This window comes from Scomber japonicus, chromosome 4, assembly GCF_027409825.1.
Source record: "Scomber japonicus isolate fScoJap1 chromosome 4, fScoJap1.pri, whole genome shotgun sequence".
NCBI classification, from domain to species: domain Eukaryota; kingdom Metazoa; phylum Chordata; class Actinopteri; order Scombriformes; family Scombridae; genus Scomber; species Scomber japonicus.
Window position 1 is genome coordinate 29,406,793 of NC_070581.1, and position 24,998 is coordinate 29,431,790.

The following is a 24,998-nucleotide window of genomic DNA, read 5'->3' on the forward strand; positions in this document are numbered from 1 at the left end:
AGAAACAGACATCATGAAGTGAGCTTTCAGCAGGACAATACTTGTATCCAACAATCATTCTCTTGACTCCCATGTTTGACCCATAACGCAGTCTTTAATGACACACCCTGGAGTCACTCGTAGTGTTAAAAATGTCAAAATACAAGCTCAGTCAGGTGGATTAACACAGGAAGAGTGCATGAGGAATGTGTATTTATAAGGGCTTCCTTACAAACACTAGGACAAAGCTGTTTGAATGTGTAGGTTGTTGATTGATTGAAATGGCAAATGAAAATAATAGTGTATAATAATAAACTCGAAATAATACCACAGTTTAGTCCCTTCCTTTAAAAAATAGTCCCTCAGACCACAACGGTGAATATGACAGCGACTTTGGAGAGAGGCAGCTACTGAGTGTTGTTGATTGGTTTGAAGTCCTGCTGACACTCCTCGATGCCAGAAAGTTACTGATTGTACTCAGAATGTTGTCGGCTTTCTGCCCCGTTTTACTGTACACACACACACACATACCGGTCCATGCACTCTAAAGCAGAAGCACAGGCTCAAGTTTTTTTGCACATGCACAACGCATGCACGTATTCATGTTCAGCCAAGTTACAGGTTCTCTCCTGGCTGGTACTGAGGCTCTGTGGAAGTGAAGTAATCCTCCAGGAAGCCTTGCAGATACTCGAAGGTGGGCCTCTCCTCCGGTTCTTTTCTCCAGCAGGTTAGCATCAGCTCGTGCATTGATTCGGGGCACTCTGCAGGGCACGGCATCCTGTAGCCACGCTCCACTTGGTCTAGCACTTCCCGGTTCACCATACCTGAGAGAGCAAAACGAGATATCAGATTAGATACGCCATTATCACAGTTTGAATCATATAATTGTGCATGACTAATACATTCCAATCTTTCAGCTGTCAGATGGGTGGAGAATGACGTCAGTGCTGGAGTCGCTGATAAAAGCACTTCCACAGATAAAAAGGCTCGTTTCCCAGAAGGAAACAAGAGCTGAGTAAATGTTCCTTGCCTGGATATGGCACTCGGCCTTTGGTGGCCAGTTCAGTCAGCAGGATCCCAAATGACCAGACATCAGATTTAATGGTGAAGCGTCCGTACAGAGCAGCTTCAGGAGCCGTCCACTTGATGGGAAACTTGGCTCCTGCAAAATGACAAGTTTGCTTAAATAATATAATCACTGAAACAAAAGCTATATCTAAAAAGATCTATGTTTCCTGGAGGCTATCATCTGTTAGCTTCTAGTTGCCATGTGAACAGCTGAGTAGCTTACCTTGTCTGGCAGTATATTCATTATCCTCAATGAGGCGAGCCAGACCAAAATCAGCCACTTTGCAAACCAGGTTATCTCCCACCAGGATGTTAGCAGCTCTCAGGTCTCTGTGCACATAGTTCATCCTCTCCACATAAGCCATCCCTGAAGCAATCTGAGAAAGAAACAAAGCTTTGTGATTGTCTACACACTGAGGGAAAGCAATATAGATATCATAAAGAAAAAGTATTGTGGTAGTAGATTATTTGTGCTGACCTGAGAGGCCATATCCACCAGCTGAGGGAGGCGGAGCATTTTACCCATGTCCCCTTTCAGGAAATCCAATAAACTCCCTGTTAGCAAGGACACATAATACAGGTGAGTATCAATGTTGGAGAAGTTGTGGTCATTATCTGGACCATTTCAGCTTTTACTTAGAGTTGATTTCCTTATGTGTGACAGCATCTTTAATTTAATCTTTTTAATTAAAAAACATTTTCTGTACACAATTAAGTGTATTTCATTTCATTTGGTTTTGATCAAATTTAGCATCTAAAGAATATATTTGTCTTTGCATGCAGTAAACCCATCATATTGCATGTTAATTTGGTTTTGATTGGCTCCCTATCCTCCCAGTCATGCAGGTTTTCATCATTTCACCAGTAAGCCTCCATTCCAGTTTACCTCAACCTCATTAATGGAGCCAGTCAGTGCTGAACTAATCTTCACATTTACTCAAAACACCATTTCAACAACGCTATAATTAGTTGAAAAGAAATCATGAAATAATACCATTTGTTTCCTGAAGTATAACAAGTACTAGTACTGTTTTAAAGTCCATGCTGACCTTGCCCCATATACTCAGTGACGATGTAGATCGGTTCCTCAGACACCACAGCGTAGAGCTGAACCAGCTTTTCATGTCTGAGTTTCTTCATGACCTGAGCTTCCTGGAGGAAGGCCTCGGGGGACATGGTGCCGGGCTTTAGAGTCTTGATTGCTACCCGTGTGGTACCATTCCATGTTCCTGATAAAAGAAACACAAGTTGTATGTGTCAATAATTGAACTCAAATCAATTATCAACATTCAGCTCAGCCATGTGAACATAAATTAGCAACACCTGATTGATTTTTACCTGATTAAGTTTTCATTGATGCAACTTTGATTTGATCATTTGGCATGCTAACCAGGACCATGAAACACACATTATTTTCTCTAATGAGTGCTGGTGGTAAAGATTTTGAAAAGTAAGACGAGGTAAAAAGTCATTATGCTTTAATATTTTACTTCAAGTGTATCTTAAAACTTCATCTTTCAGTGAGCAATAGAAGCACTTTTTTTAATCTTCTCCTTGTTTTCAGGTTTGGAGATAAGGGATTTGTTTAAGAAACAGATGAAAGTACGGCTTACCCATCCAGACCTCTCCAAAGCATCCTTGTCCAAGCTTGAGGTCAAGACGGAGAGACTCCCTGGGGATCTCCCAAGCATCCTTGGCTAAGCCCTGAGTCTGAGGCTTCAGCACGGGACAGATCTCTGTTAGACTGTGACACAGCCCATCAGCATGCTCTGAGGAACACAAGGGAGGATAGGGAATGTAATCAAAAGCCAGACTCCATAGTTACCACAAAATATTGTTCTGATAGTGAAGGAAACAAAGGGAGTGATAGACTGAATGGATGAATGAAGATATGCGTGTGAGGATCTTTTTCCTCATCCCTGTCATTGCTAGTGACTCACGAAGGGAGTGGATGTAAAAGGAGAGTGTTTAATTCGTGGTGAACTCACTGCGATAGTGATTGACGAGCTGCTGCAGGGTGCTGAACTGCGTGCGTGACGTGATGTAGAAGCCTCCGCTGTCCAGCTTCCTGATCTTGTAGTGCTTCACATTGAGCCCTTTGGTGTTGTCATAATCCAAAACTGACAGACAGTAGGCACCTGGAAAGAATAACGAAGATGGAAGAATGCACTATAACATTTGAGTCTTTAATTTGAGCCTTTGACATAAAAAAAACTAAGGGCAAATTAAGGTGGATTATTAATTGTTTGCATGGATATAAAAAGGTAAAATTAGATTTAAATTTAATGGACAATGTACTCCTTACACCACCAGAGGGCAGCGTCGCTCAAGTGAAAAAACAGTCTGAATCACAGAGTGACCCAAGGCGATGCCTCCCCCTTCTTTTAATGTTTGAACTGGGCGATATGGCCCGTGGTTGTACAGCTTCAGCTCCACACTGACCTAATTCTGTCTGGCTCACCCACCCAGTACCTCCACACTGTTACTGCTCATCCATCTAGTCCCTTCCCCTCCACCCCCCCCCCCCCTCCACCCAACCCTGTCCCTTGTCTCATTCTAAGCAGAGCTCATGCTGTATACATATCCTGTAATAGGAACCAACACAGAGCCAGCTGAACCCACAGGGACTGTGCTGCAGCAGCAGAGCAGCTGCCTATCAGAACTATCTCCAGACTGAATCCCACAGGCGTCACATCCAGTCTTTCCCCCCCATCTGCCTGATTCGTCTCTCCTCTGTACCCACACTGCCACACAGCTGACACGACTCAGCAGGGCGCACAGTGAACAGCAGGGTATCATGTCTTACTGCTAGAAAGAATTTGCTTTCTTCTCCTAGTTACGTTTTTAGTCAAACATGTCATGAAATTCAAACCGATCTTCATGCTGAGATTTGAATATTTTATAAAAAAAAGTTCATTTAAAAAAAGGAACACGTAGAAGGGTGCCATAGTTTAAAGAAAAACTGAACATTATTATACACTGGTGTAAAGATAAATTTGGAGCAAGTATGTTTTTTACTAACTCACAGGACAAAAATGTTCCCTGGGTAAGGGTGATGATGAGCACCATTTAAAGAAATCCCTAGGCTGTTGGTGGTGATGCCAAAACCCATAACACTCACAGTGCCCCTTTAGCTTCGTTATGGTGTATCATAATGCTGGGTATCATGTGTGCAACACCTGAATTCAGTAAAATGTCAAAATCCTTTAGAATCACAATGAGGAAATCCTACTGTCTGTGACTGCAAGATGATGGACATTTTTCTTAGTTTGAAGAATATTAAATGTTTTTTTCTACACAAACTTATCGTCTAAACACAAGCATCTGTACAAGAGTCTTTGGAGACAATTTTCAATATTGGATGCTATTGACACATCTGGTTAAGACTGAAGATGAGGTTTAATATATAGCCCTTCTGTCTAGAGAGGCAGAGTGAGTGATGTTTTTTTTGTATCGAGGTCTTCATCAAACTTACCTTTGGTGGTCTCACTCTCTCTCACCAGGAAAGTCCCTCTCCTGTTCTCCAAACTCAGCAGCAGCCTTTCGGAGTCCCGGCGTGTGATTTTGCCAAAGTACCACCTGGTGAGGTTGAGACAGAAAACACGGGACACACGGGAGCAGGTTGGTTGAAGGGAGGAAGATGTGTGTGGGAGGAAGAGAAGGAATGATTAAGCGAGGGTGAGTTGTTGCTCACAGTTTCAGAAAGTTTAGTGAAATCAGATGCATTCCTGCATACTAATGCCTACAACAGCTGCTTACCTGGACTCTAGAGTCAGTCTGAGATGACTGGAGAGGAAGGAGGCAAAGGCGAGAAATGGAGTTGTTATATAAGGTTAGTTTGTGGTATCTTTAGCAAGCAGGTTAGCATTTAAAGGAAAGCAGTGAATGCCCTCAAGGGGTAGAAAGCAGCAAATGTATTACAGTGGATATATGAAGAAATTTGACACTTTGGGAAATATGCTTTTTTTGTAATGTTTGCTAAGAGATAAGAAGATTATTACCATTCAAATCGTTGTATGCTACATATGAAAGTAGTTAGCTTAATTTAGCGTAGCTTAAAGATTGGAAGCCTGGCTCCGTCTGATGTAAATGTGCAGTGACTTCCACATTTTGAAATATTTCAGTTTTTCTTCAATTTATTCATTTGTTTGTGCACTGTAAAGGTTATTGTAGCCAGATTTCATTATCTTTGGACAGAGCCAGGCTAGCTGTTTCCCTCTGCTTCCAGTTTCCATGCTAGGCTAAGCTAACTGGCTGCTGACTGTAGCTACCAATGTGGTGTCAATATCCATATTTTCCCAAAATGTCAAACTATTTCTGTAAGTGCTGAAACCTCATTCAGATGAAAAGCTAAAAGATACTTAAATACATATATTCAAGTGACAATTCTTTTCACATGCTTCACAGATAAAAGAGACAGGGCAAAAAAGAAAAAAAGCAACAAAAAAAAAAAAGCAGGGTTTTTACTCTTCTGCCTGGATGGAGTCGGATGGAGCCACATAATTGCTGGGGATGTAACCGCTCTCTCCAGTGGTCAGGGAGCGCGCCAGCCACCAGTCCCCCTCTCTGCAACGATGGAACGATAACACACATCTTCACAGAGGCTCATAACACATCCACAACACAAAAAAAACCAAACAGCCTGTGGATTTTAGGGCTAGTGCTTATCAAGTGTCTCAGAGTACAAATAAATTGATGCTGATTACACACTAACAATAGTTTAGATTGTGTCGTTCCCACAGTAATGAAGCTCTTGGCTCATGGAGAAGCTTGATAAATGCAAGCCCAAGGTATCTCTGCTGTTAAGAAATAATATGTGGGAGTTGTATAATAACAGAAAAAACATGCATTCATGGAGATATGACAACAGGAGGGATGGTGCTTGTGTGCTATAGTTTATCAGGGAGTGAGCTGGTGTAGCTTTGCAGCACCGAATCAGAGCGAAATATTGGTTTGTTTTTTGCTTTTGTTTTCCTTCAAGTTGACCTGAGATGGTTATAGTGCTGCAAGGCTGCGGGGCAAACTTCCTTTTTACTACTGAGGGTTCATAGACAGAGTTATGTGGTTTGTGCCTTTTCTAGTTGGAGTGGTATTAACAGTGCGCAGGAATGCTTCAGGTGACACAAACAAACACAAGGCGGACAAATGGCACATTCAAAAATACAATTCCAGAGAAGCTTCACAAACCTGCAGTTCACCTTCCTCCTGTAAAAAAAGCGAGGCGTATGTGATGAAGGAAAAAGAGAAAAAGAGAGAGATGAAAGGGAAATGATGAAAAAAGAAGAGCGTTAAAGAAACACAGAGAGCATGTTATGATCAAGGCAGAATAGCACAGAGTATACACAGAGCAGACTTTTTATATAGTGCATATGCTAAAGCTATAAATCTAAAATATTCAAACTGTTACATAACTTGGAGAGAAGGTAAACACAATAACGAGGCAAAAGGAGGTTTGAAAGTAAAACAGGGACGTGTACTGTAGAGGGCACAGTATTATAACAAAAGCCACTGCGGGTCACTGTGCATGTCTACGCTATCACATTTAACCGGACCAATGAGACAGCTATGACAAGCCTCACTGACACTTAATTGGACTGTGATAACCCGTTAACTAATCTTAGAGTTGGTTCATAGAATCTGGGTGTACTTGACCCAATAATGATCCAGGTCTTTGGCTTAAGGGGCCAGATGCAGCTTTAATCCACTATTGTCCTCAGCCTCTTGCCTTCTAGGTCAGCAGTTTGTTTCAGCACTGGGGGGTGCGGCACTACAGTATATGGTTCACTGCACCTCTATTGATTCATGGAGCAAGCCCCTATTTCCAAAACAAGCATGACCCCCCCCCATTCCCGCCCCCCCCCCCCCGCCTCCCCTGCCTTTAAACAGGTTAGATTTGTAACTAGGTCTCTCACTGCATCTACTTTTACAAGAAGAAATACAAAAATAGCCGTGACCTTACTGAGGTGTACTGAGACGTAATCAGTCTCAGAGAGAGGCATTTGTGAATGAAGCAAAAAAGTGTGCGCAGAAACGTGTCAGTTGACACACAAAAAAAAAAAAAAAAATTAAGCCCAGCCGAGGGAAGCCCGTTCCTATGGTTACAAGGAGGTTTTCAGAGAGACGACAAGTGACATGCATTTCGGGGCAGGGTGCAGAGCAGCGAGTCAGACAAGTGAGCGATAACTCACAAAGACAAGTGGAATCTCAGTCGATGTGCATTCACAGCGTATATGTATGAAAAAAATGTTCTCGTGGCAGCCTGAAGAGTTTCATAGTGTGCAAACATTGTGTGAGAGAGAGACGACATAGGAGACAGAGATTGATAAGAAGAACAGTGGGTGTGAATGTTTCCTGCATTTTTCTTACGTGTTGTTGACTATTTGGAGGCGTTCGCCCTTCCTGAAAGACAGATCTGAGGCTGTTCGAGACTCATAGTCATACAATGCCACGAAGGTTGTCACGCCTCCTGTTAGGAGAGGAAGGAGGGGAAGTTAGGTATACAGATTTAAAAAAAAAAAAACACACATAAGTCTATGAAATCAAGAAAAAAAAGTTCTCACCTGCTAGTGTGATTCTGTTTGGAGAGGTGACACTATTATTGTCCACACCTCCAAACAAGGCCAGCTCTGCATTATTGCCCACTGACTGATTGCCACCGAGACCTCCATCTATAGTAGGGCTCCGATTGGGTGTTAAAGACTGATGAGTGGAGTTGAGATGGTGGCCGCCGGCTCCTCCTCCAGAGCTGAGGTTGCCATCGAGGCTGCGGGTTCGCTGGCCTGCATCCTTGGGCTTACTCTTGGATCCCCCCATTACCAAGGCCTGTCGTAGTGTATTCAAGGAAAAAAGGAAGAAGAAGAAAAAAAGAAAAAAAGACAGTGAGACCACAGATCGGGAAGAAGAAGAAACTTAAAATTGCACTTCAAGGCACTGTAAAAGATAAATTACCATACATAACAATTTGCATCAAACAAAGTTGCTTCCATGTGTCATTTTTTTTTAGAAAACATTGACTAGAAAAATTCCTCTGAATGCCACAAGACCAGATGCAGAAACCAGAGACAGGCTGAGGACCACAGCCCTAAACCCACTGAGACACAGTGTTATGCAGACCTTTTGAAGCGAAACCACCCCACGGATGGTGGAGCAGCTGCCACTCCTCGGTTTCAACACAAACATGAGATCAACTTAACCCCACTGCCACCAACAGAGCGCACACACACACACACACACACACACACACACACACACACACACACACAAATGTTACACATGCCTGTATGTGCATTTGTCAGACACACATGCTCATTTTTCACATCTCTCTTACATCTTATAGACTAAATTAATAATTGATGTATTAATGTTTTTGGGCAGCTGAGGCCAGTGGAACAAGCTGTCTAAATATCATTATCACCTTATAAAATTGAATGTGTTGAACATGTTAGCAAACTGTTAACAGATGCTGATCAACATGATCAATGATTGGGATTCATGTTTCTGGCCGTCAGACACATTTAAGTCTATAATTCACTCTTCACACTGTTTTGTTTGAGTGTCATCAAACTCCTGAGGAAAACATATATTTAACCCTTATGCTTCACAAAGGACATTTTTTGGCTTTTCATTTTTATTCTTCGGGATAATTTTGGGCTGTGTTCATGTATATATCAATTTTTCCAAGGATTTTTTATTTTATTTTTTATTTTTAATTTCAACCAAATCACTTCTAACAGGTCTATAATACACTGAATAGAAAAGAAAGTGTTACACCAACATTCTTAGAGATAGAAATATGTCCCCCTTAAAACCAATTAAAACTACATTTTTCCATCCCCATGCCAAAATATGACTCTTTCACGCATTCCTGCATTCTTGGCTGTCAATTTGGAGCCCTGGCTTTAAAACGGTAGTTCCTTTCACACCAGATAATGCCATTTAGCTTTATTGTGCCTATGGGAGAATACAATGTAGTGTTTCCCCAGTCCTGCTCGTCCTGCTCGTCCTGCCTTATGAATCACAGCAGACCAGTGAAAAATGTGATTGCATCCAAACTGACCTGGATGTGTTGGTACGGGTGTCAGAGTGCGGTACGTACAGTATGTGTATATTGACAACATTATGTGTTTGTGTGTGTCAGTGTGTATATAATGGAGAATCTGTATTGTCCTGCATGTATAGCATTATCTCTCTCTCACACACACATGCAACCACTTCCACTCATGCATCTACTCACTATCACACATGCACACACATGTCGTCAAACTCAATAGAATATAATATACAACACTTTAAACATGCAGGACATTTACTGTATAATTCATAGTGGGTTACTGAGCTTTGAGTATATAAAAAACAGTTAACATCCTGAAAATGAATGAATATTTAATAGTTATTATCAGGACTGATGTTGGTTAAAAAAAAAGTAATTGAAAGTGGAAAGTAATATTAGTTTATAACATTTTTATGGCAATCTTTTGATGTGAACATTTTGTCCCTAATGAGGTACAAAATGCTTCACATGCTAATTGCTAACGCTCCGTGATGATCAAATTAAGACGCTGCACCAAGATCTTATGAGAAGAGCCTAAAAGGTCAAGAGGGCAGTTTGGGATCGCTGTAGCATTTCACTGTGTATGTTCATTTTTAAGCTTCTCCGGCGCCTACTTAGGCTCATGAGGTAGCTCTAATCACAGCTTAGCGCTGGAAATCATCACACTAAGCCAAGGATAATTTTAGGGACTCAAACCCTTGTTATCACGGGTAGATATAACCACAGGGGGTCTGCTATGAAATGCTAATTTACAAAAAAAACACTGAAGGTGGGGTGTTTTGGGAACCCCTCTGATAAGCAGAAGTGTGTGGTGTGGTGCTACTCAACCTTCAGCTGATATCCCCCTTCGCCTGACTGCTGCTATTTAACAAGCCACGCATCTGTTGGATCTAATACTGGACTCAGCCCATTCATGAGGCCACTTCCATTCACAAGCAATGACAAGCTAATACACAGACAAGGGGGCACGTCTGGCATCAAGAGCCATGCGGTGACATATGGTGGAAAATGTGTGGCACAAAGAAGAGCACAGTTCGCTACTGTAACAACGCAAGGGAAATTAGTGAAGCTGTCACTGGTACTTGTCGGCCATTTTGGATGCCTCCCCAATGCCCCCCCTCCCCTCCCCCCTCCTTTTTTCATTTCCCAACAGGATAGCAACCTGCGGGGAGAGAGTGGAGAGCAGAAGCAACACAGGAGACATACTGCTGTGTTTTCAGTCCTTTGAAGAGATTCCTATGGATGTACAGTATGTAAGCAGTGATGCAGCTCAGAAACCTACTATGGGGAGGGTGAGGTGGGGGAGGAGGAGGAGCGGGAGGAAATTAGGAAGCGAGAATAGGTCAATGAGGTCGGACAGCCAATATCTCCCTTCGGGGCAATGTCTGTATAAAAGGGGGTCGCGTCCCAGCATCCCTGCATCCCAGCTAGCGTAGCAGTGCGTGCAGGTTAACACGCAGACACAAGAGGGCAGACACAAAGATGACGGGTGGCTCGGGGAGTTGCTCTTTGTGTGTTTTGTGCCCCCCCACCCACCCGCGCATGGTTAATAAGCCATTTGAGGCAGAGCAGAGCATCTCCAGTCGCTGGCCGTGTAAAAAGCCTTTCCTGCTCTGGACAAATGACACTTAATAAGATCATGGAGAGATATGCTTCACTATATATGGACAGTGCTTATAAACTTCTCCATTCTAAATATGCTTGACCGATCTGTGTGTGTAACATCTGATGAGGTGAACAAATAAAAAGAGACCAATTTTAGCCTCTCGCTAATTTTTAAAGCTTGAATAGAATTTGGTTCCTTTGGCCAACAGCGTCTTAATACTCTAACCCAGACTACTGTGTACCCAGACAAATACGCTGAATACTCACAGAAGAAAAAAAAGGGGGAAAGACTGAACCGAGTAAACATGAAACAGAGCATTAAGGGAGTCTCGGGTCTTTCTTTACACTCCGTTTCCAACAAAGCATCTTTTGTCAGCTCACAGCAGGCAGCATAAACAAGACAGAAGTGGCCTGTGGCTTGTGGGCTGCCAGATCCTAGCGTGTTTAAGCTCTAACAGCCAGTAGGAAATATGGAAATGAAGGAAGTCACGGAGCCAAACAATGTCATGTTTTTTTGCTGAGAAAGAGAGTACAGTACATGTATCATCTGCAAGCAGCTAATAACTGAGAGTCTGAGCCCGGCCTTAAAAGAGCTGAGGTACTGTAACAAGCACCTACTGTCTAGCTGGCAGAGCTGCATCAAAATCCCTCTGGCAAGGCGGGGGTGTGGCTGGGGTGGGTGGTTGGAGGGGGGGTGGGGGGGATTTGCTTAATTATGCATAAGATCTGGCAATGAATTCCAAATCCTTCAAGTCTCATGGGCTTTGGTTGAATGGGAATAGTCTTTTAATATTGCTGCTGGGGCTGTTCTCACCCCCCCCGCCCCCCCCCCCCCAGCCCACCCCCCCTACAGGATGCAGCATATCCCTATTTTGCTTGATTCTTCATTTCATTTGAAAAGAAAACAATGACAATATCTGAATGGTATTCTCTCATTGAAATAATAGAAAGAATGCAGTGTCGTTCATCCATTAACAGGCTCAGCGACAGACAGACAGGATCATGACTCTGGCCCCCCCCTCCCCGCCACCCCATCCCGACCCCACCCACCAACACAGCCTTTGTAATGAAGTATACTATGTTCAAGCTCATTTAAAAAAAAAAATCTTTTCATCTTTTGGGAAGGATCAAACAGTCATGAACATCAAAATTGAACAAGCTTGCTTCAGATGTTCTGTATGCAAGCTTAATGAGAAGAGATTTCACACTACGAAGCTGAAACAAACTCAGCAACAGTGAGAGAAAGACAGTGAGACTCTATAAGGAGGAGGCATGTTAAGACTCGTGTGTTGAGATGACAGCTACAGTAGACCCCCTCTCTCTTCAACCTCTTAGTGCTTGTTGCTGTTGGCCTGTGGTCAAACACATGGATTGGGCATGTTCTGACAATCTACCTTCAGTCTTTAATGCCCCGGGCAACAGGTTAAAGGTCACAATTAAGCTTTAGCTGCAACAGTATCATTACAACAATGAAACTTTTGTGTTAACACTTCGTCACATTGTGGGAATAACAAGTTTTTCCAACTTAGTAAAAAAGTTCTTTCATCTCTTCTGGTTCACCACCAGAGTGAGGATGGATCAGTGAAGGCAAGCAGCATGGGATTAGTCTTTAAAAACCTCTGACACCACCTGAGAAAGATGAAATACCTACAGAAGACTGATGATGTAAAAGGCTTGTCTTATTTAGGTTCATTTTTTACTTTAATGTTTCAACAGTCATATAATTTGGATTAAAAAAAAGAAAACTGTTGATCTCTAAAGTCATTTTCTAACATGGTTCTTCTCAGTTAAATCTGCAAAGCTCCAATCAGTGCTCAGCAGGGGCGGAGCTGGCGGGGGGCAGGGGGCAGGGGGCTTTTGGTGCTTCAGCCCTGAATATTTTCTCAAAAGCCCTGAAATTATTTAAAAAAAAAAATCAGGTTAAAGTCACTTTTAATGAACAGTGACTTCAAGCAGCTACTGACTAAATCTGAGTTCATAACTATTTTTATTAAGAGTGAAACATCTGGAGACATTTCAGTTGAAGGTTAGAGTTACAGAGTGAAATGCAATTAAAAATATAATAATTAGTATCAAATATCTAAAAATCTAATTCCTTATATCATCTATAAATGTTGTGTTTTTTGAAAATTGTTTATAAGGACCAAAATAAATCACTACTACTAATACTAATGTTTGCTGTAATCATTTAATTCTGCTCATGTTAAAAATTCTCTGGGCTCTCTGGGCTTAACCTCGGATCTTGTCAACTCCTAAATCTGCCCCCTGGTGCTCAAAGTATAAAAAAAAAATGACAACCAATCAAGTTCCACCTTTTTTTTTTTTTAAACCACGTCATCTCACTGCTGGGCAACTGAGGTTAAAGGACCTGAAAAAGTTTATCATGTTCATGGTTCCTGCAATCAATCTTAAATTTGAGATGTCATCAGACACAGTAATGAGCTTTTCATTCAAATGGAAATGCAAATTTTTTCTGTATTTCCATCCATTCCGTCCACTGCGGCACTTTCGGGATATTTAGAGTTGGTTCATCAAGATAAACAGCTATTGACGTTACTCTTCCAGCCGGCGCCATTTAACCGTTTGAGAAGAAGCGGGAGCAAAAAAGATGACATTTCTACTTTGTATCTTGTATTTGAGGAATGTTACAGTCTCCTCATCACTCTACACAGATCTGATGTTTTCTTCTCTTCAGTGGAGCGGCAATATAAGCAGACGTTTTACTCACGTGCTTCATGATTCATTCACTAAATCTGTTTTTAGTTTTTATCAATACTCTGACTGCTCAACCTCAGCCGAGTATCATAACTTTTTCGTGATATTTGGATATTTTTTCCCAATTATCCCTGAATGTTGCCATGGTGTCAAACATACAAATGAATATTTAGTGTCTACTGTATAGGCTTCCTGTGTACGTGCTCCCAACAGGTGCCAGACTGCTGCATGGAGATAACATCCTGTTTTCATTGTATTTGCATTGCAGACATCAAACGTTTAAAATGGTGTGTGCTGGAGAATGTGACAGACTGTTTTCACTCATAGTTAAAGTCAGAATAAGTGCAAAAGAAACTCCATTACACCCTGACTCCACTGTAAGTTGAGGCGACAGCTGATAAATCCCGCTCTTTTTGTTTTTTTTAAGTGGAGGAGTGATGAGGGAAGGGAAACTGATATTGTTCAGGGGATAGGAAGTATGTGTGTGTGTGTGTGTCTACGGGGAATGTACGCACATGTGTCTGTGCTTGAGTGGGCGACTGCATGTGATCCTAATGTCAGCCTCACTGGATGTATTCCTTCATCTTAATACTCTCTATGTAATTACTACGGGGAGGAGGAGGAGGAGGGTGAGGGGGGAGGAAGGGGGGGGGTGAAAGTGGGGAGGCTTTGGCTCCTGCGTCACCAGCCGCCAATCGTAGCATAATCCAGCCGTGCTTGTTCTGTCCAGATTATCAACATCTATTTCCTAATCGTATTCGCCAAACGCTGTGATGACATTCCATCTGGGGCTCGCGAAACAACACGGTTGCTGCAATGACAAGACAGGATAGACCGGTCGGACCGCTGCTGCTGCTTCTGTTGCTGTTACTGTTAGTCCTTCAAGCACTTCTTTTATCCTGTCTCAACAAATCCATCTGCTGTGGGATTTTCAACACTGTACTAGTTAGTCATGCAGTTTGACTGAGTAAATGCTTGAGTAACTTAACACAAGTAGGCTGTTTCCTTGTTTTTAACCCACATTGGTGACACTCAAATGTCAATATAGTTTCTCTTCTCCATCAACAAAAACAGGAATAGAGGAACAGGCTGCTTGGATGTGTGTTTGCACAACTGACATGTACCCACACACAAGGTTCCAGCGACTGATTAGTGTCCATCCACACTTCCCATTAAGTTACCCATTATAGGAATCATGGGAGAGAACTGAGATGAAGTAACACAGCAGAGTCACAAAGCTTCACTTCACCTCTATTGTATTCTTGACACACGCGCACACGCGCACACACACACACACACACACTGAATCAAACTTTGAGCCACCCTGAGCCAGAAAGCTCCTCCATGTTTGGAGGTCTGAAGGTAAACACACGCCCCCGACGGCAGGACTTCGCCGAGTCCTGGATAAAGTGTGTGTACCGATCCCCCCTCCAACTCCCCGCGCTCCTGTCACGGACAGACACAGGGATGGGGAGGTGGTGGAGTCAATATTTACCGCTCCACACACACATACACAGCCTGGCCGTTGCCATGGAGGCGATTCCAAGCATTCCACAAACCAACAAACTGCACAGATGTAGGATAGTTGCACACAGACTTTCTGGGCCAAAACGTTCAGAGAACACTGCATGCCTATCTGATGAAGAAAAAGGCAAGATTAGCAGAGGCTCACTAAATTATGTGCGATGTCTGTCACTTCCTGAAAGCATTTTGGAGAAAAACAGAGTGGTGGTGGTGGTGGTGGTGGGGGTTGTGTAGAGAGACAGAGAGACAAAAGGAGAGAGAGAGAAGGAGAGAGAAGGGGAGATCACCTGAATAGATTCTTTCCATTGTGATGCTTTCGGTTATAGCACAGGAAGATCCCCATAAAAACATTGTGTTTACCCATTTTCCCAGGCTCTCTCGGGAGCCCGCAGTGCTTTGGCTTCTATAATAGGATCAGAGGCTGTGAGCCCTTATCCCTTTCACTGTGTATGTGTGTGTGTGTGTATGTGCATTTCTCACCACTGGTTAACAAAAAAAAAAACATATGTTCAGTTCACCTTTTGTTTGCCAAACGTCAAAGCTAACCTGACCTTAAAATCACATGACATCTCTGGACTTGTAGAGCACTGAGCTGAGCAGCTGGCCGCTCTATCTTAAACCCCGTGCTTACACAGGAATTTTTTTGTCCACTTCCAAACAACAAACAGTGCTGGCAATGACTGCAGGTTCATGGATTTTCTGTTATCCCTTGTTCCTAATCTGAGTATGACATACATCAAATTATTTTGGGATTGAGGCTCAGTAAGAAAATATCTGGGCCATTTTAGATGAGGTGATCTGTTGGCTTTTGCAGAAGGAAGCAGAGAGCGGAGGGAGTGACCTACTGAAACATGTATTTTGAAGGAACAGTGATTATATTCAATAACAGCCGGCAGCCAGTAAAAGACTAGAAACAGGAGAAACAACTAGTCAGGCTTTGTTCACAGGTAATAACATCGGCCTACTCTACAGCGCTACAATGCTAATTAGTTAGCACATTACAAGGTGTTTGTTTAATCCATACAAAAACCAGAAGTGTAGAAAGATCAGCGTCTGTTTGCTTTGCTGGGACGTTTCTTGGCTAGCAGCTGGCGTTTTCTTGTTCAATTTAAACAGATTAACACGTTGATTAGTGACATGATCACAATAAATCCTATTCTGCAATTGTCAAAGGCACCATATTTGTTTAAAGGTGCAATATGTGTAAAAAGTACAGTCAAAATAATCTCAAAATTGACATGTTTCCAAAATCATTCAGCCTACAGAGCCACGCTAGCTTTTTCCACGTTTGCTGTCTTTATGCTAAGCTAAGCTAACTGGCTGCTAACTGCATGTAGCCTTATATTGAATGGACATATATGAGCGGCATTGATCTTCTCGTCTAACTTTCAAACAGAAAGCAAATAAAAGTATTTCAAAAAAAGTAGTAAAATGATTCATTTAACAGAACAGAAAGAGACCCAGATGCTGTGAGACCATTTTTTCACTTCTTTTAATTCATCTCAACTTCCTAATCTCCTTCTTTCCATCTTCCTACGTCTTCTTTGGCTCATCTGGAATCAGCTCCACCCACTGCTGCTCCTACAATATGTCAAAAAAACCCACAAGCCCAACACTTCCCTGTTCCAAAGGCAGCACTGTGATTACAAATGGAGAGGAGCTTGGACATGAACATAGTAAGAATCTGGTTGTACCTTTGATTGAATGTCGACTTGTCACCACTCACATTCTCGAAGCCCCTCGTCCCCTCAAGGTTACCTTTCAAACGTCGCCCTCCTTGCAAAACTGTGATGCCCTCTCTCCTCTTCCTTGTTCAAAAGCAAACACACCTGATTTAACTAAGACCTTTGACTAACCTTCCTAGACTGGGTGTGACAGGCACAGGCTTAGATGAGATAGACGGAAGACCTTAGCGGTAATTTCCTCCACTTAGTTCATCAGGTTCATTACGAAGCAGCTAATACAGTAAATATCAGCATATTAACCGATACTGTAGTTTCCATTACAGTTAAACATTGTGCCATTTCGTGTTTAAGAGGAGGGAAAAAAAAGTTAGCATAGATTCCTATACCTAAATGTCAAATGGAAGATAAACAAATTGGGAGCAAATGAACCTCATGTTAAAATGCATGTGTGCTGTTTTATGGCCCCAAGGACTCTCAGCTGTTCTCGTGCCACTTGTGATGAATACAGACGCACGTCCAACAGCAGCAGCAGCAGCAGCAGCAGCTATCTCTCCTCCTGAAAAACTATGAGGCATCTGTGGTATGCACAGTTTCGTGACTGCTGGGAAGAGACCCGCACATATTCACTGTATTGTGTTGATAGTGCGATAAGCCCCGCCATTGTTCTTCTGTGGTGTATTAAAGCCTAAGAATAGAAACGGAATGGTTTATAACTATATTGGTGAAATCTCCTAACTTACGTCCAGGTTGTGTTGCTTCTGGGCTTTCCTCCGACATTAGCCTCATATCCTTTTTTTTTTTTTTTCCCTCTCTGCACCCCTTGCTCTGCTGCTCCCATCTAAATATGGTCATTATATGAACTGAGACTGATGAGCTGCGGTCATGTGTTCAAACAAGAAGAAGTGGCGAAGAGAGAGAGAGAGAGAGAGGGAGAGAGAGAGATGAAGGAAGGGAGGAGAAGAAAAAGATAATCTTCAAGGGCTTTGGCTTTCTCTTCCACCTCCCCCCATCACCCCCCTATCACCCCCTCATCCCCCTCCAACCCCCCCCCCCCCAAGTCTTACTCCTCTCTCACACTATATGTCTATCCCCTCTTTTTGTGCTCTTTCACCATTCTTTCTCCAATCCTTTCAGAAGATTTCTAGAGGGAAATGGTGGAAATAAAGGATTTCAATTCCTCTGATGTGTCAGCCATAAGTCACGTGAGGAGGAAAAACATCCTTAACATCCTTCTTTTTTTTTTTTTACACCCCCGAAGAGGTGCGGAAACAGTCCAACTGAGACAAGAGACAGAAAATGGAGGGGGTCCAAAGAAAACAACGTGAACTCTTTGACTGGATGTAAAGATATTAGAGATTCAGCCTTAAAAAGCACATCAGAGGAGACTGCGATATTATATAGGCCTATATATTAATGCTTAAGAGTAGCTACATCATGTCACCGACAGTGAACTCAAACACTGTGATAACAAACCCTTAAATTCACCCTTCTCATCACATTTCAAAGAGGCAGCATTTGATCTGCTCAGGTTCACAGAGACTACCGAGTGCCTCATGCTTCACTAACCCGGGGCTTTCACCGTTTAACTTCTCTTCTACACAGCAAGAGAAGTCCTTGCAGCACTGAAATCTACAGTAAGGCCTCACCCAGGAGACAATATACAGTATATATATACACATGTATTTATATAATGTGCAAAAGAGCTGTTCTGCAAGTCAAATGAAACAGAAAATCCTGGATGAGAGTAGGCATAGCGACACTAAACTAAGCATGTAAACATGTTCAAATATGAGAAAGTGAGCCAGGTGTGTGTGTGTGTGTGTGCGTGTGTGTGTGTCTGCTTGCATTGTGGCATTCCCAGGTTTTTGTTGCAGCAGTGCGACTGAGCCCAGTCATGGTTAAGGAATGCGGAGCGGAGGACAAGGCGAGTTTCAACTGCTCTCCTGTTCACTGAGCCCAAAGCAGGAATGTACAGGGAGCAGGTAGAGACACCGTCCTCCCAGGATGTTCAGATGCACAGGCTGCCCCGAGCCACACATACCCCCCCAACCATCCACCCACCCACCCCAGCACATTCCCCTTTACCGTCTGTCAGGGAAAGGGAATGCGGCGTCAAGCAGCCACATTTCAGACAGCGTAAGAACAAGAATGCGATTCAAGGTCGCTACACATACTGTGGTTGTTCATCCTGACACGAAAACACTGTAGAGCAGTTTATTGTCAACACATAATTAAATTCATGTTGAGAGTGTCATATGTTGTGGCTGATTATCATCTGAGTCTATCATTTCTGTATCTCCATATAAACCCCTTCATTACCATTATTATTGTTATTATTATTTAAAAATACATCCTCTTAAACAATGACAGAGGTTGTCTTTATTGACAAAACAGAATATTTAAGTGTGAACAAAAAAGGGTCCAGGCAAATCCTCCAAAACATTCTCAGACACTCTCACAACATCTGTGCTCATGTGCAGATGCAGTAGTATAAATAAAGCATGGTGTATCAACATCTCTATAGCTGCTTTGGTTGGATTGAGAAAAGCCACAAAGATTTCAGTATTGGAGCCTTGCTTCCTTGGAGATAGACAAATAAGAGCAACAGAAAAAGCAGAGACACCCACTGGGGTCTGCCATTAAAATTTTAAAATGTGCCCATGTCACGCTTCATCATCAAAACATAACTGCTGCCTGCCATGACATTTCCATAACAGATTGGAGGGCGAGGCCCCCAACACTGGAGTGATTTCCTCCATCGCTTTTAAACCACCCCTTTGTTCACCAGGCCCTGATTTCAATATTCAAATGCAACTCGGCGGGGCGGTGAAGCAGCGAACGAGACGCTGCGAGGCAATCAGTAGAGAGCAGAGAGTAGCTGTTGTGGCTGGAGCTTTTTCAGAGCACGCAGAAGGGTGGGTTCGCTAAACGGCCTCCTGCTGAGAAAGAGGAAGACAACCTCTGCTCCGTATCTCATCCGGACTCACATCAGGACAGACAGGTGTGACTCCAGAGGTCAGATCGGACGGATCAAATAGATCCTGCACTTCCTACAACCTCTGGCAGTGACCACTAGAAAATTGCAGGTGTTCTGGCCTGAAATCAACACAAATAGTCGCAATGTCTCATTTTCAGCTCAGAGATAAGTATGGTAACAAATATGCTAAAAATACTGAAATAAGAGTTTCTCATTTGAATTTTTGCTAAGAGCCAAAATGTTGATGTTTGTTGTGCTTGTTGCATAAATGTCCATCGATTAACAGCTAAAAATAGGGAGGATAAAGTAAGCAGATCTGGAAGCACCAATAAGTATATCGTTTTTGTTCCAAAACAGCAGACTATGAGCTGAGAAGTGAAAGTGAGAAATCACAGCAGTTGGCAAAGTAATCACTGAGTCAGTGGTATAGTTTAGCAACCTCCCACATATACTGTATATATTATGGTAATTCTGTGATATGAGACAATAAAAAAAACAATCTTTAACAAAAGATGCTAGACCGGGAATCTAAACGACTTACAAAACACCAAATCATCTGTGTGGTGGCATGACCGTGGTGATTGTTAAGTGCCTCGTGTGCCTCAGTGAAAGGATCTGAAATTATATTGTGCACCCACATCCCCTTAACTCATATGTTGGTTAGAAAATTCTACACAATTATGTTCCTGTTATACGTCTTGGTCAGATTGTAACATCTGCCTGGGCCAAAGGTTGAGTCTGACAGGGTCGATCGTCTCTGCCAGTACATGATCTGCATTAAAACTCCCATTTCGACATACACTGCAGCGATTCTCAGAGGAAAGAGAGCCTCACGTTTCGGGGTGGAGGGGTGTATGGAGGAGGGGGGGAGTTGCGAGTTGGAGGGGCAGCATGTGCTCTTCCCAGCATCTCATCATCCTGACCAGGCTTGCACAGCTGCGCCTACACAAAGCCACACATAGAGGCATCTTTCTAAATGCCAGAGACGTTTTTCCTGTCACAAGGAACGTGCACAGAGCGATGGGAATGAGGGTGTGAGAGCGATTGCTTTTCCACAGAGGCAACAGTGGGTGGATTGAGTGGAGATGCATGGCCTGTGTCACCCTGGCCCATTCCCAGAGCAGAGGGACAGGAAGTGGCCAGGGATCCTGAGAGGATACAAGTCGTCCTCTGTTTGTCTGCATCAAACCACTATCAGATACTTCATTCAAATGGCCGGCGAGCGCAGGCCCCTCTGACAGAGAGCCTGGAGAAAGACTGATATGTCAGAGTGCTTCAGCTCGGCCTCCTTATTATTCAACTGGCTTTTACTGGGTGCAATGGACAGCTTTGTGACTCAAAACAGTGTAGTTACACACTTCTCTCTTGTGGTCATTAATTCCGGTAGTAATACAACACAGCGTGGGCTATAAAGTAGAATTAGCCTGGAAGTGAAACACACACACACAACCTTGAGGTTAATGACCAGAAAAGTGTACAGTACAAAAAAAAAAAAAAAGGCAGCATCAAGGTTTTACAAAACTAGGCCACTGACACATAAAGCCTAAACAGAATGAGAGAGAGATAAAGCGTGACAGGATGGGAGGGATGTGAGACCTAAAGAGAGAGAGAGAGAGAGAACAGGTGGCACTGGCATTCCTATGCCCAACCGTATGCTCTTGAACATAGCTGGGCACTAATTAGCACCAAATCTGGGCCAGAGCGACAGAAGTTTAGTATCTGCCACATGAAAAATTCAAAGGGCTTTGTCAGTGGGAGACCATCACAAATCTCATGCCCCCCTTTTGTGTATACAATCCCTCTCTCTTTTGCTCCCTTTGGAGTGTATTGCACATCTCATTGGCAAACTGAAGAGGGGTTGACGCTGGCATCAGACAAGTGTTTTGTTTGTTAAGTACCCCAAAGCCAAAAGGGAATAATGTGTTGTTTCAACAAAGCAGAGGCACACAACCACTACTACTACTACAAGAGCCCCCTTCTCATTTACAGTCGTCCTCCTCCACCCTGCCATTTGCCAGCCCTCCTTTTATTCCTGCGCATCTGACCAACAAGCTAGCTCCTCCATATGATGATATCATACACAATGACAATATGTTCGATATGTCCTCCGCTCTCAGTGCCAATTAATCCTCGTCTGACCTAAAGTAAAGTGGGACACTGGACGCTGGATCAAATGATGATCTCAGCAAACCGCCATCTAGAGCAGAGTCTGTTTAGCGCAACCGCTCGGTCCGCTTCAGTGCAGTTAAATATAGAGACAACTACACACATCACTATCAAAATGCTTGGCCCGGATGCTTGAGAAACAGTCTCTCAATAGACCACCCATACATGTCTTCTTTCCGTCTTTCTGAATAGGTGTACAAAGGCAATTTTGAAAGTGGAAGCGACTTGTCTTAAAGCCGCTGATTCTCCCGGGCTGGAAACAAGCAGTTCATTGATGCCAGGCCCAGTGTATCACCCTGACAGACAGACCACTCCAGTCTAAGGCCGAACAAAGGGGCCAGTCCACAGCCATGTTGCCAATTAGCAGGAATTTCGGCCTCAAGAGCAACTTTCCAGCAATCTCATTGGGGCTGACATAAACATCTACAGCTTTCACTGGAGGGGCATTCATGGGATTCCAAGGAGCATTAGGTCCCCTCTGTGGAGAGCCTGAAATCTGGCAGTTCAATAGTACAATGGGCCATCTCGTACCACTTTGAGAAACACTTTGCACTCGCTGGTTGGTTGCATCTCCCAGTGCAGGGTGCATGCTAATAGGAGGCTGAAACTGGCAACATTTGTTATGGCTGTAAAGGTGAAAGCATTGTATGGCCCTTTGAGACTAAGATAGACGTGTGGAATGTTTGATAAAAAACAAGCAGTAATCATAGGACATCGGCTTGTTTGTCATTGGCCAAATACTAAATTTAAGGATACTGAATCCATGGGGGTATTATATGTGTTTGCCTGCCTGCTGCCAAACATCTTAATTCCTTCAGGAAACTTACAAAAAGCAAACACCGGCCAAATCTGTGGAGGATTAGTCTAATGCACTACTGATAATCAAAAAATATTTTCTTTACTTTAAAAAAAATATTGATGCTTCTCTCAAATATGTCTCAGATGAAATGTTTCAGATTTCAGAAAGGATTATACAGAGACAGAAAAAAATAACCCAGGCTGGAATTAACTGCTGGTTTATACACAATATTTAGCTTTTAGGCAGATCAGAGGGCTGGGACAACACACCGCAATAGTGGCACAGCAGGTTTAAGTGAGTGTGTGTGTGTGTGTGTGTGTGTGTGTTCAGAGACCACATTGGTTTGTACAAAGTGTTTTTTCATCTCAACTGTCACGATAGCAAATGTGGCGCGCGGCCACGTCTCGCACACACACTGACATTTAACTGTCTGAAGCTAACTTTGTCAATCTTGTCTAGAGACTTAACCGGGTTTCATTTTCTAGATGAATGACTGAGTTAGCAGCCTGGTATGGAGAGTCTGGACCGATGTGTGTACAGTATATACAGACACAAGCAGATATGGAAGAACACAGATTCTATATATACACTCAAGGACAAGCTTTTCCATAAATTACAGACTATACAATTACTTTAAGCTTTGCAGGTAATAATCTTTTCTATTATTAGTTGCCTCCACATTTGAGTCAATATTTGGTCATTTGAGTCACATTGAGTGGGAGAGGCTAATCCCGAGTATGGGACAAGACATGTCTTTAAAGCGTAAGGGATCTTGGGTGGAAAGGAAACTGTGACACACTGGGTGAACAAACAAAAAAGCAAGATTATTCACGATGTGTCCATTTCAAAACTCAGTCAGACAGACAGCATATCTTTAGTCATCCCCACTTATCTTCTCAATGACACATACAGAGTAGGTACTGTACAGCAGGTAGCCCATAAAAAGTCTCACATAGCGACCAGACCTGCCAAGTTTCACCTTGTCATGTGAAGACTTGTACCCAAAGGAAGCCACTTTTTCTAAAGAATGGAGGAAGATCTCAGTGAAAATTGAACTTGATAAGCATACAGACCAGTGAATGTACAGCTTGTAACGTAAAATTTAAAAAAAAGAAGAAAAAAAGAAAGAAAAGCTGCAATTTGTATTTGTGGAAAAGCTCTGATTGAACTCTCAGACTGGTCTAATTGAAACCAATGATTATGGTGGATTATGTCTGATTAACAATTATTTATATTACTATTATTATACATGATTATTAGTAAATATCTTACATACTGAGTAATAAGTTCAGTAGAGGTCATAGAGGTGTGAAATGACCAGAGTAAAATGAGGTTTCCACACACACACACACACACACAGCTACATAAGGTCAACACATTCATCCACCCATCATAGTAATTTGCTGCACTGTTGAGATCATTCATCTTTAATTAACCCCTTTCTGACCGCCTGTCATTACTGAAGTGGCTCGCACTGAAATAACAAGTTTACTTACCCTGACTTGCAGGCTACTGGAGATCTTGGCGTCGCGTCTTCTCTTCTCTTCTGCCCCCGATCAGACAGGCTGATTTCGCATCAAACCATTTAATGAACTGATTTAAGAGAGAGAGACCAAGAAAGAAGCTCACAGATCCTTTAAAAAAAAGAAAAAAAGAAAATAGAAAATCAGGGCTTGGAAGGACAGCAGCAGCAACAGCAGCAGGAGCAGCAGTGGAGACAGTCGGTGCCAGATCGAGAGATGAGGGATCCCATTCAAGCCGAGGGGCCCGGTGAGGTCATGACGGGGAAAGCCTCCGAAAGCAAAGAAGACATTTTTTTTTTCTCTCTCTCTCTCTCTCATTCACAGACGCTTGAATCAACTAAAATAAAGCATGGACATAAATAACGCGCGTGTTGGAATAATATTTTAAAAAGCTATGTTTTCGTGTGGCAGCAGCCCGACAGTCTGCCACTAATAAGAGCAGCAGCATCAAGTCATGATCAAAACACCGGGATGTGATGTTAGAGGCGGGCGGAGACTCCGGCGCATTGTCCGCCTCCGATTGGTGGGATTGTTTTAATGCATAATTAACCTCTGCTTTTAGTTGAATGGCGTTTCAAGGAAGCTCCTCCTCACCTGAAGGAAGGAAGGTGCAGCTCCAAACTGGATTCAATAGATGTCACTTTTATAATATAGGCTGTGATTTTTTTTATTTTTTTTTATTTTGTGTGTGTGTCAGATGTAGAAGTCCAACATTTAGCCTGACAGAAAATCTTTGGTTTTGAATAGAGAGGCAAAAGGCTTTGATTCAAATTCAAATGTTGACCTCAAATCTCAGTTTTTTATACATAAAGCCATAAATATGTGATTAAACGGTCAAATTAAATGCAAAATATGGGGATAATATTTATTAATCGTGAACTAGAGTGTGAAAAAACAGATCTTTCTT

General features: G+C 42.7%; 1 protein-coding gene across 1 annotated transcript; it reads right to left on the reverse strand.

Annotated features, from left to right (window-relative positions):
• src (v-src avian sarcoma (Schmidt-Ruppin A-2) viral oncogene homolog) lies at positions 1-24,149 on the reverse strand. The gene is made up of 12 exons (XM_053318434.1): positions 24,065-24,149; positions 7,608-7,869; positions 7,414-7,513; positions 5,515-5,613; positions 4,523-4,626; positions 3,036-3,185; positions 2,661-2,816; positions 2,097-2,276; positions 1,526-1,602; positions 1,271-1,424; positions 1,010-1,141; positions 1-803 (listed from the first exon to the last, which is right to left on the reverse strand). Exons 2-12 carry the CDS (start codon positions 7,858-7,860, stop codon positions 595-597), a joined length of 1,614 nt encoding a protein of 537 aa, XP_053174409.1. The 5' UTR covers positions 7,861-7,869; positions 24,065-24,149; the 3' UTR covers positions 1-594.
• Positions 24,150-24,998: the final 849 nt, after the last annotated feature.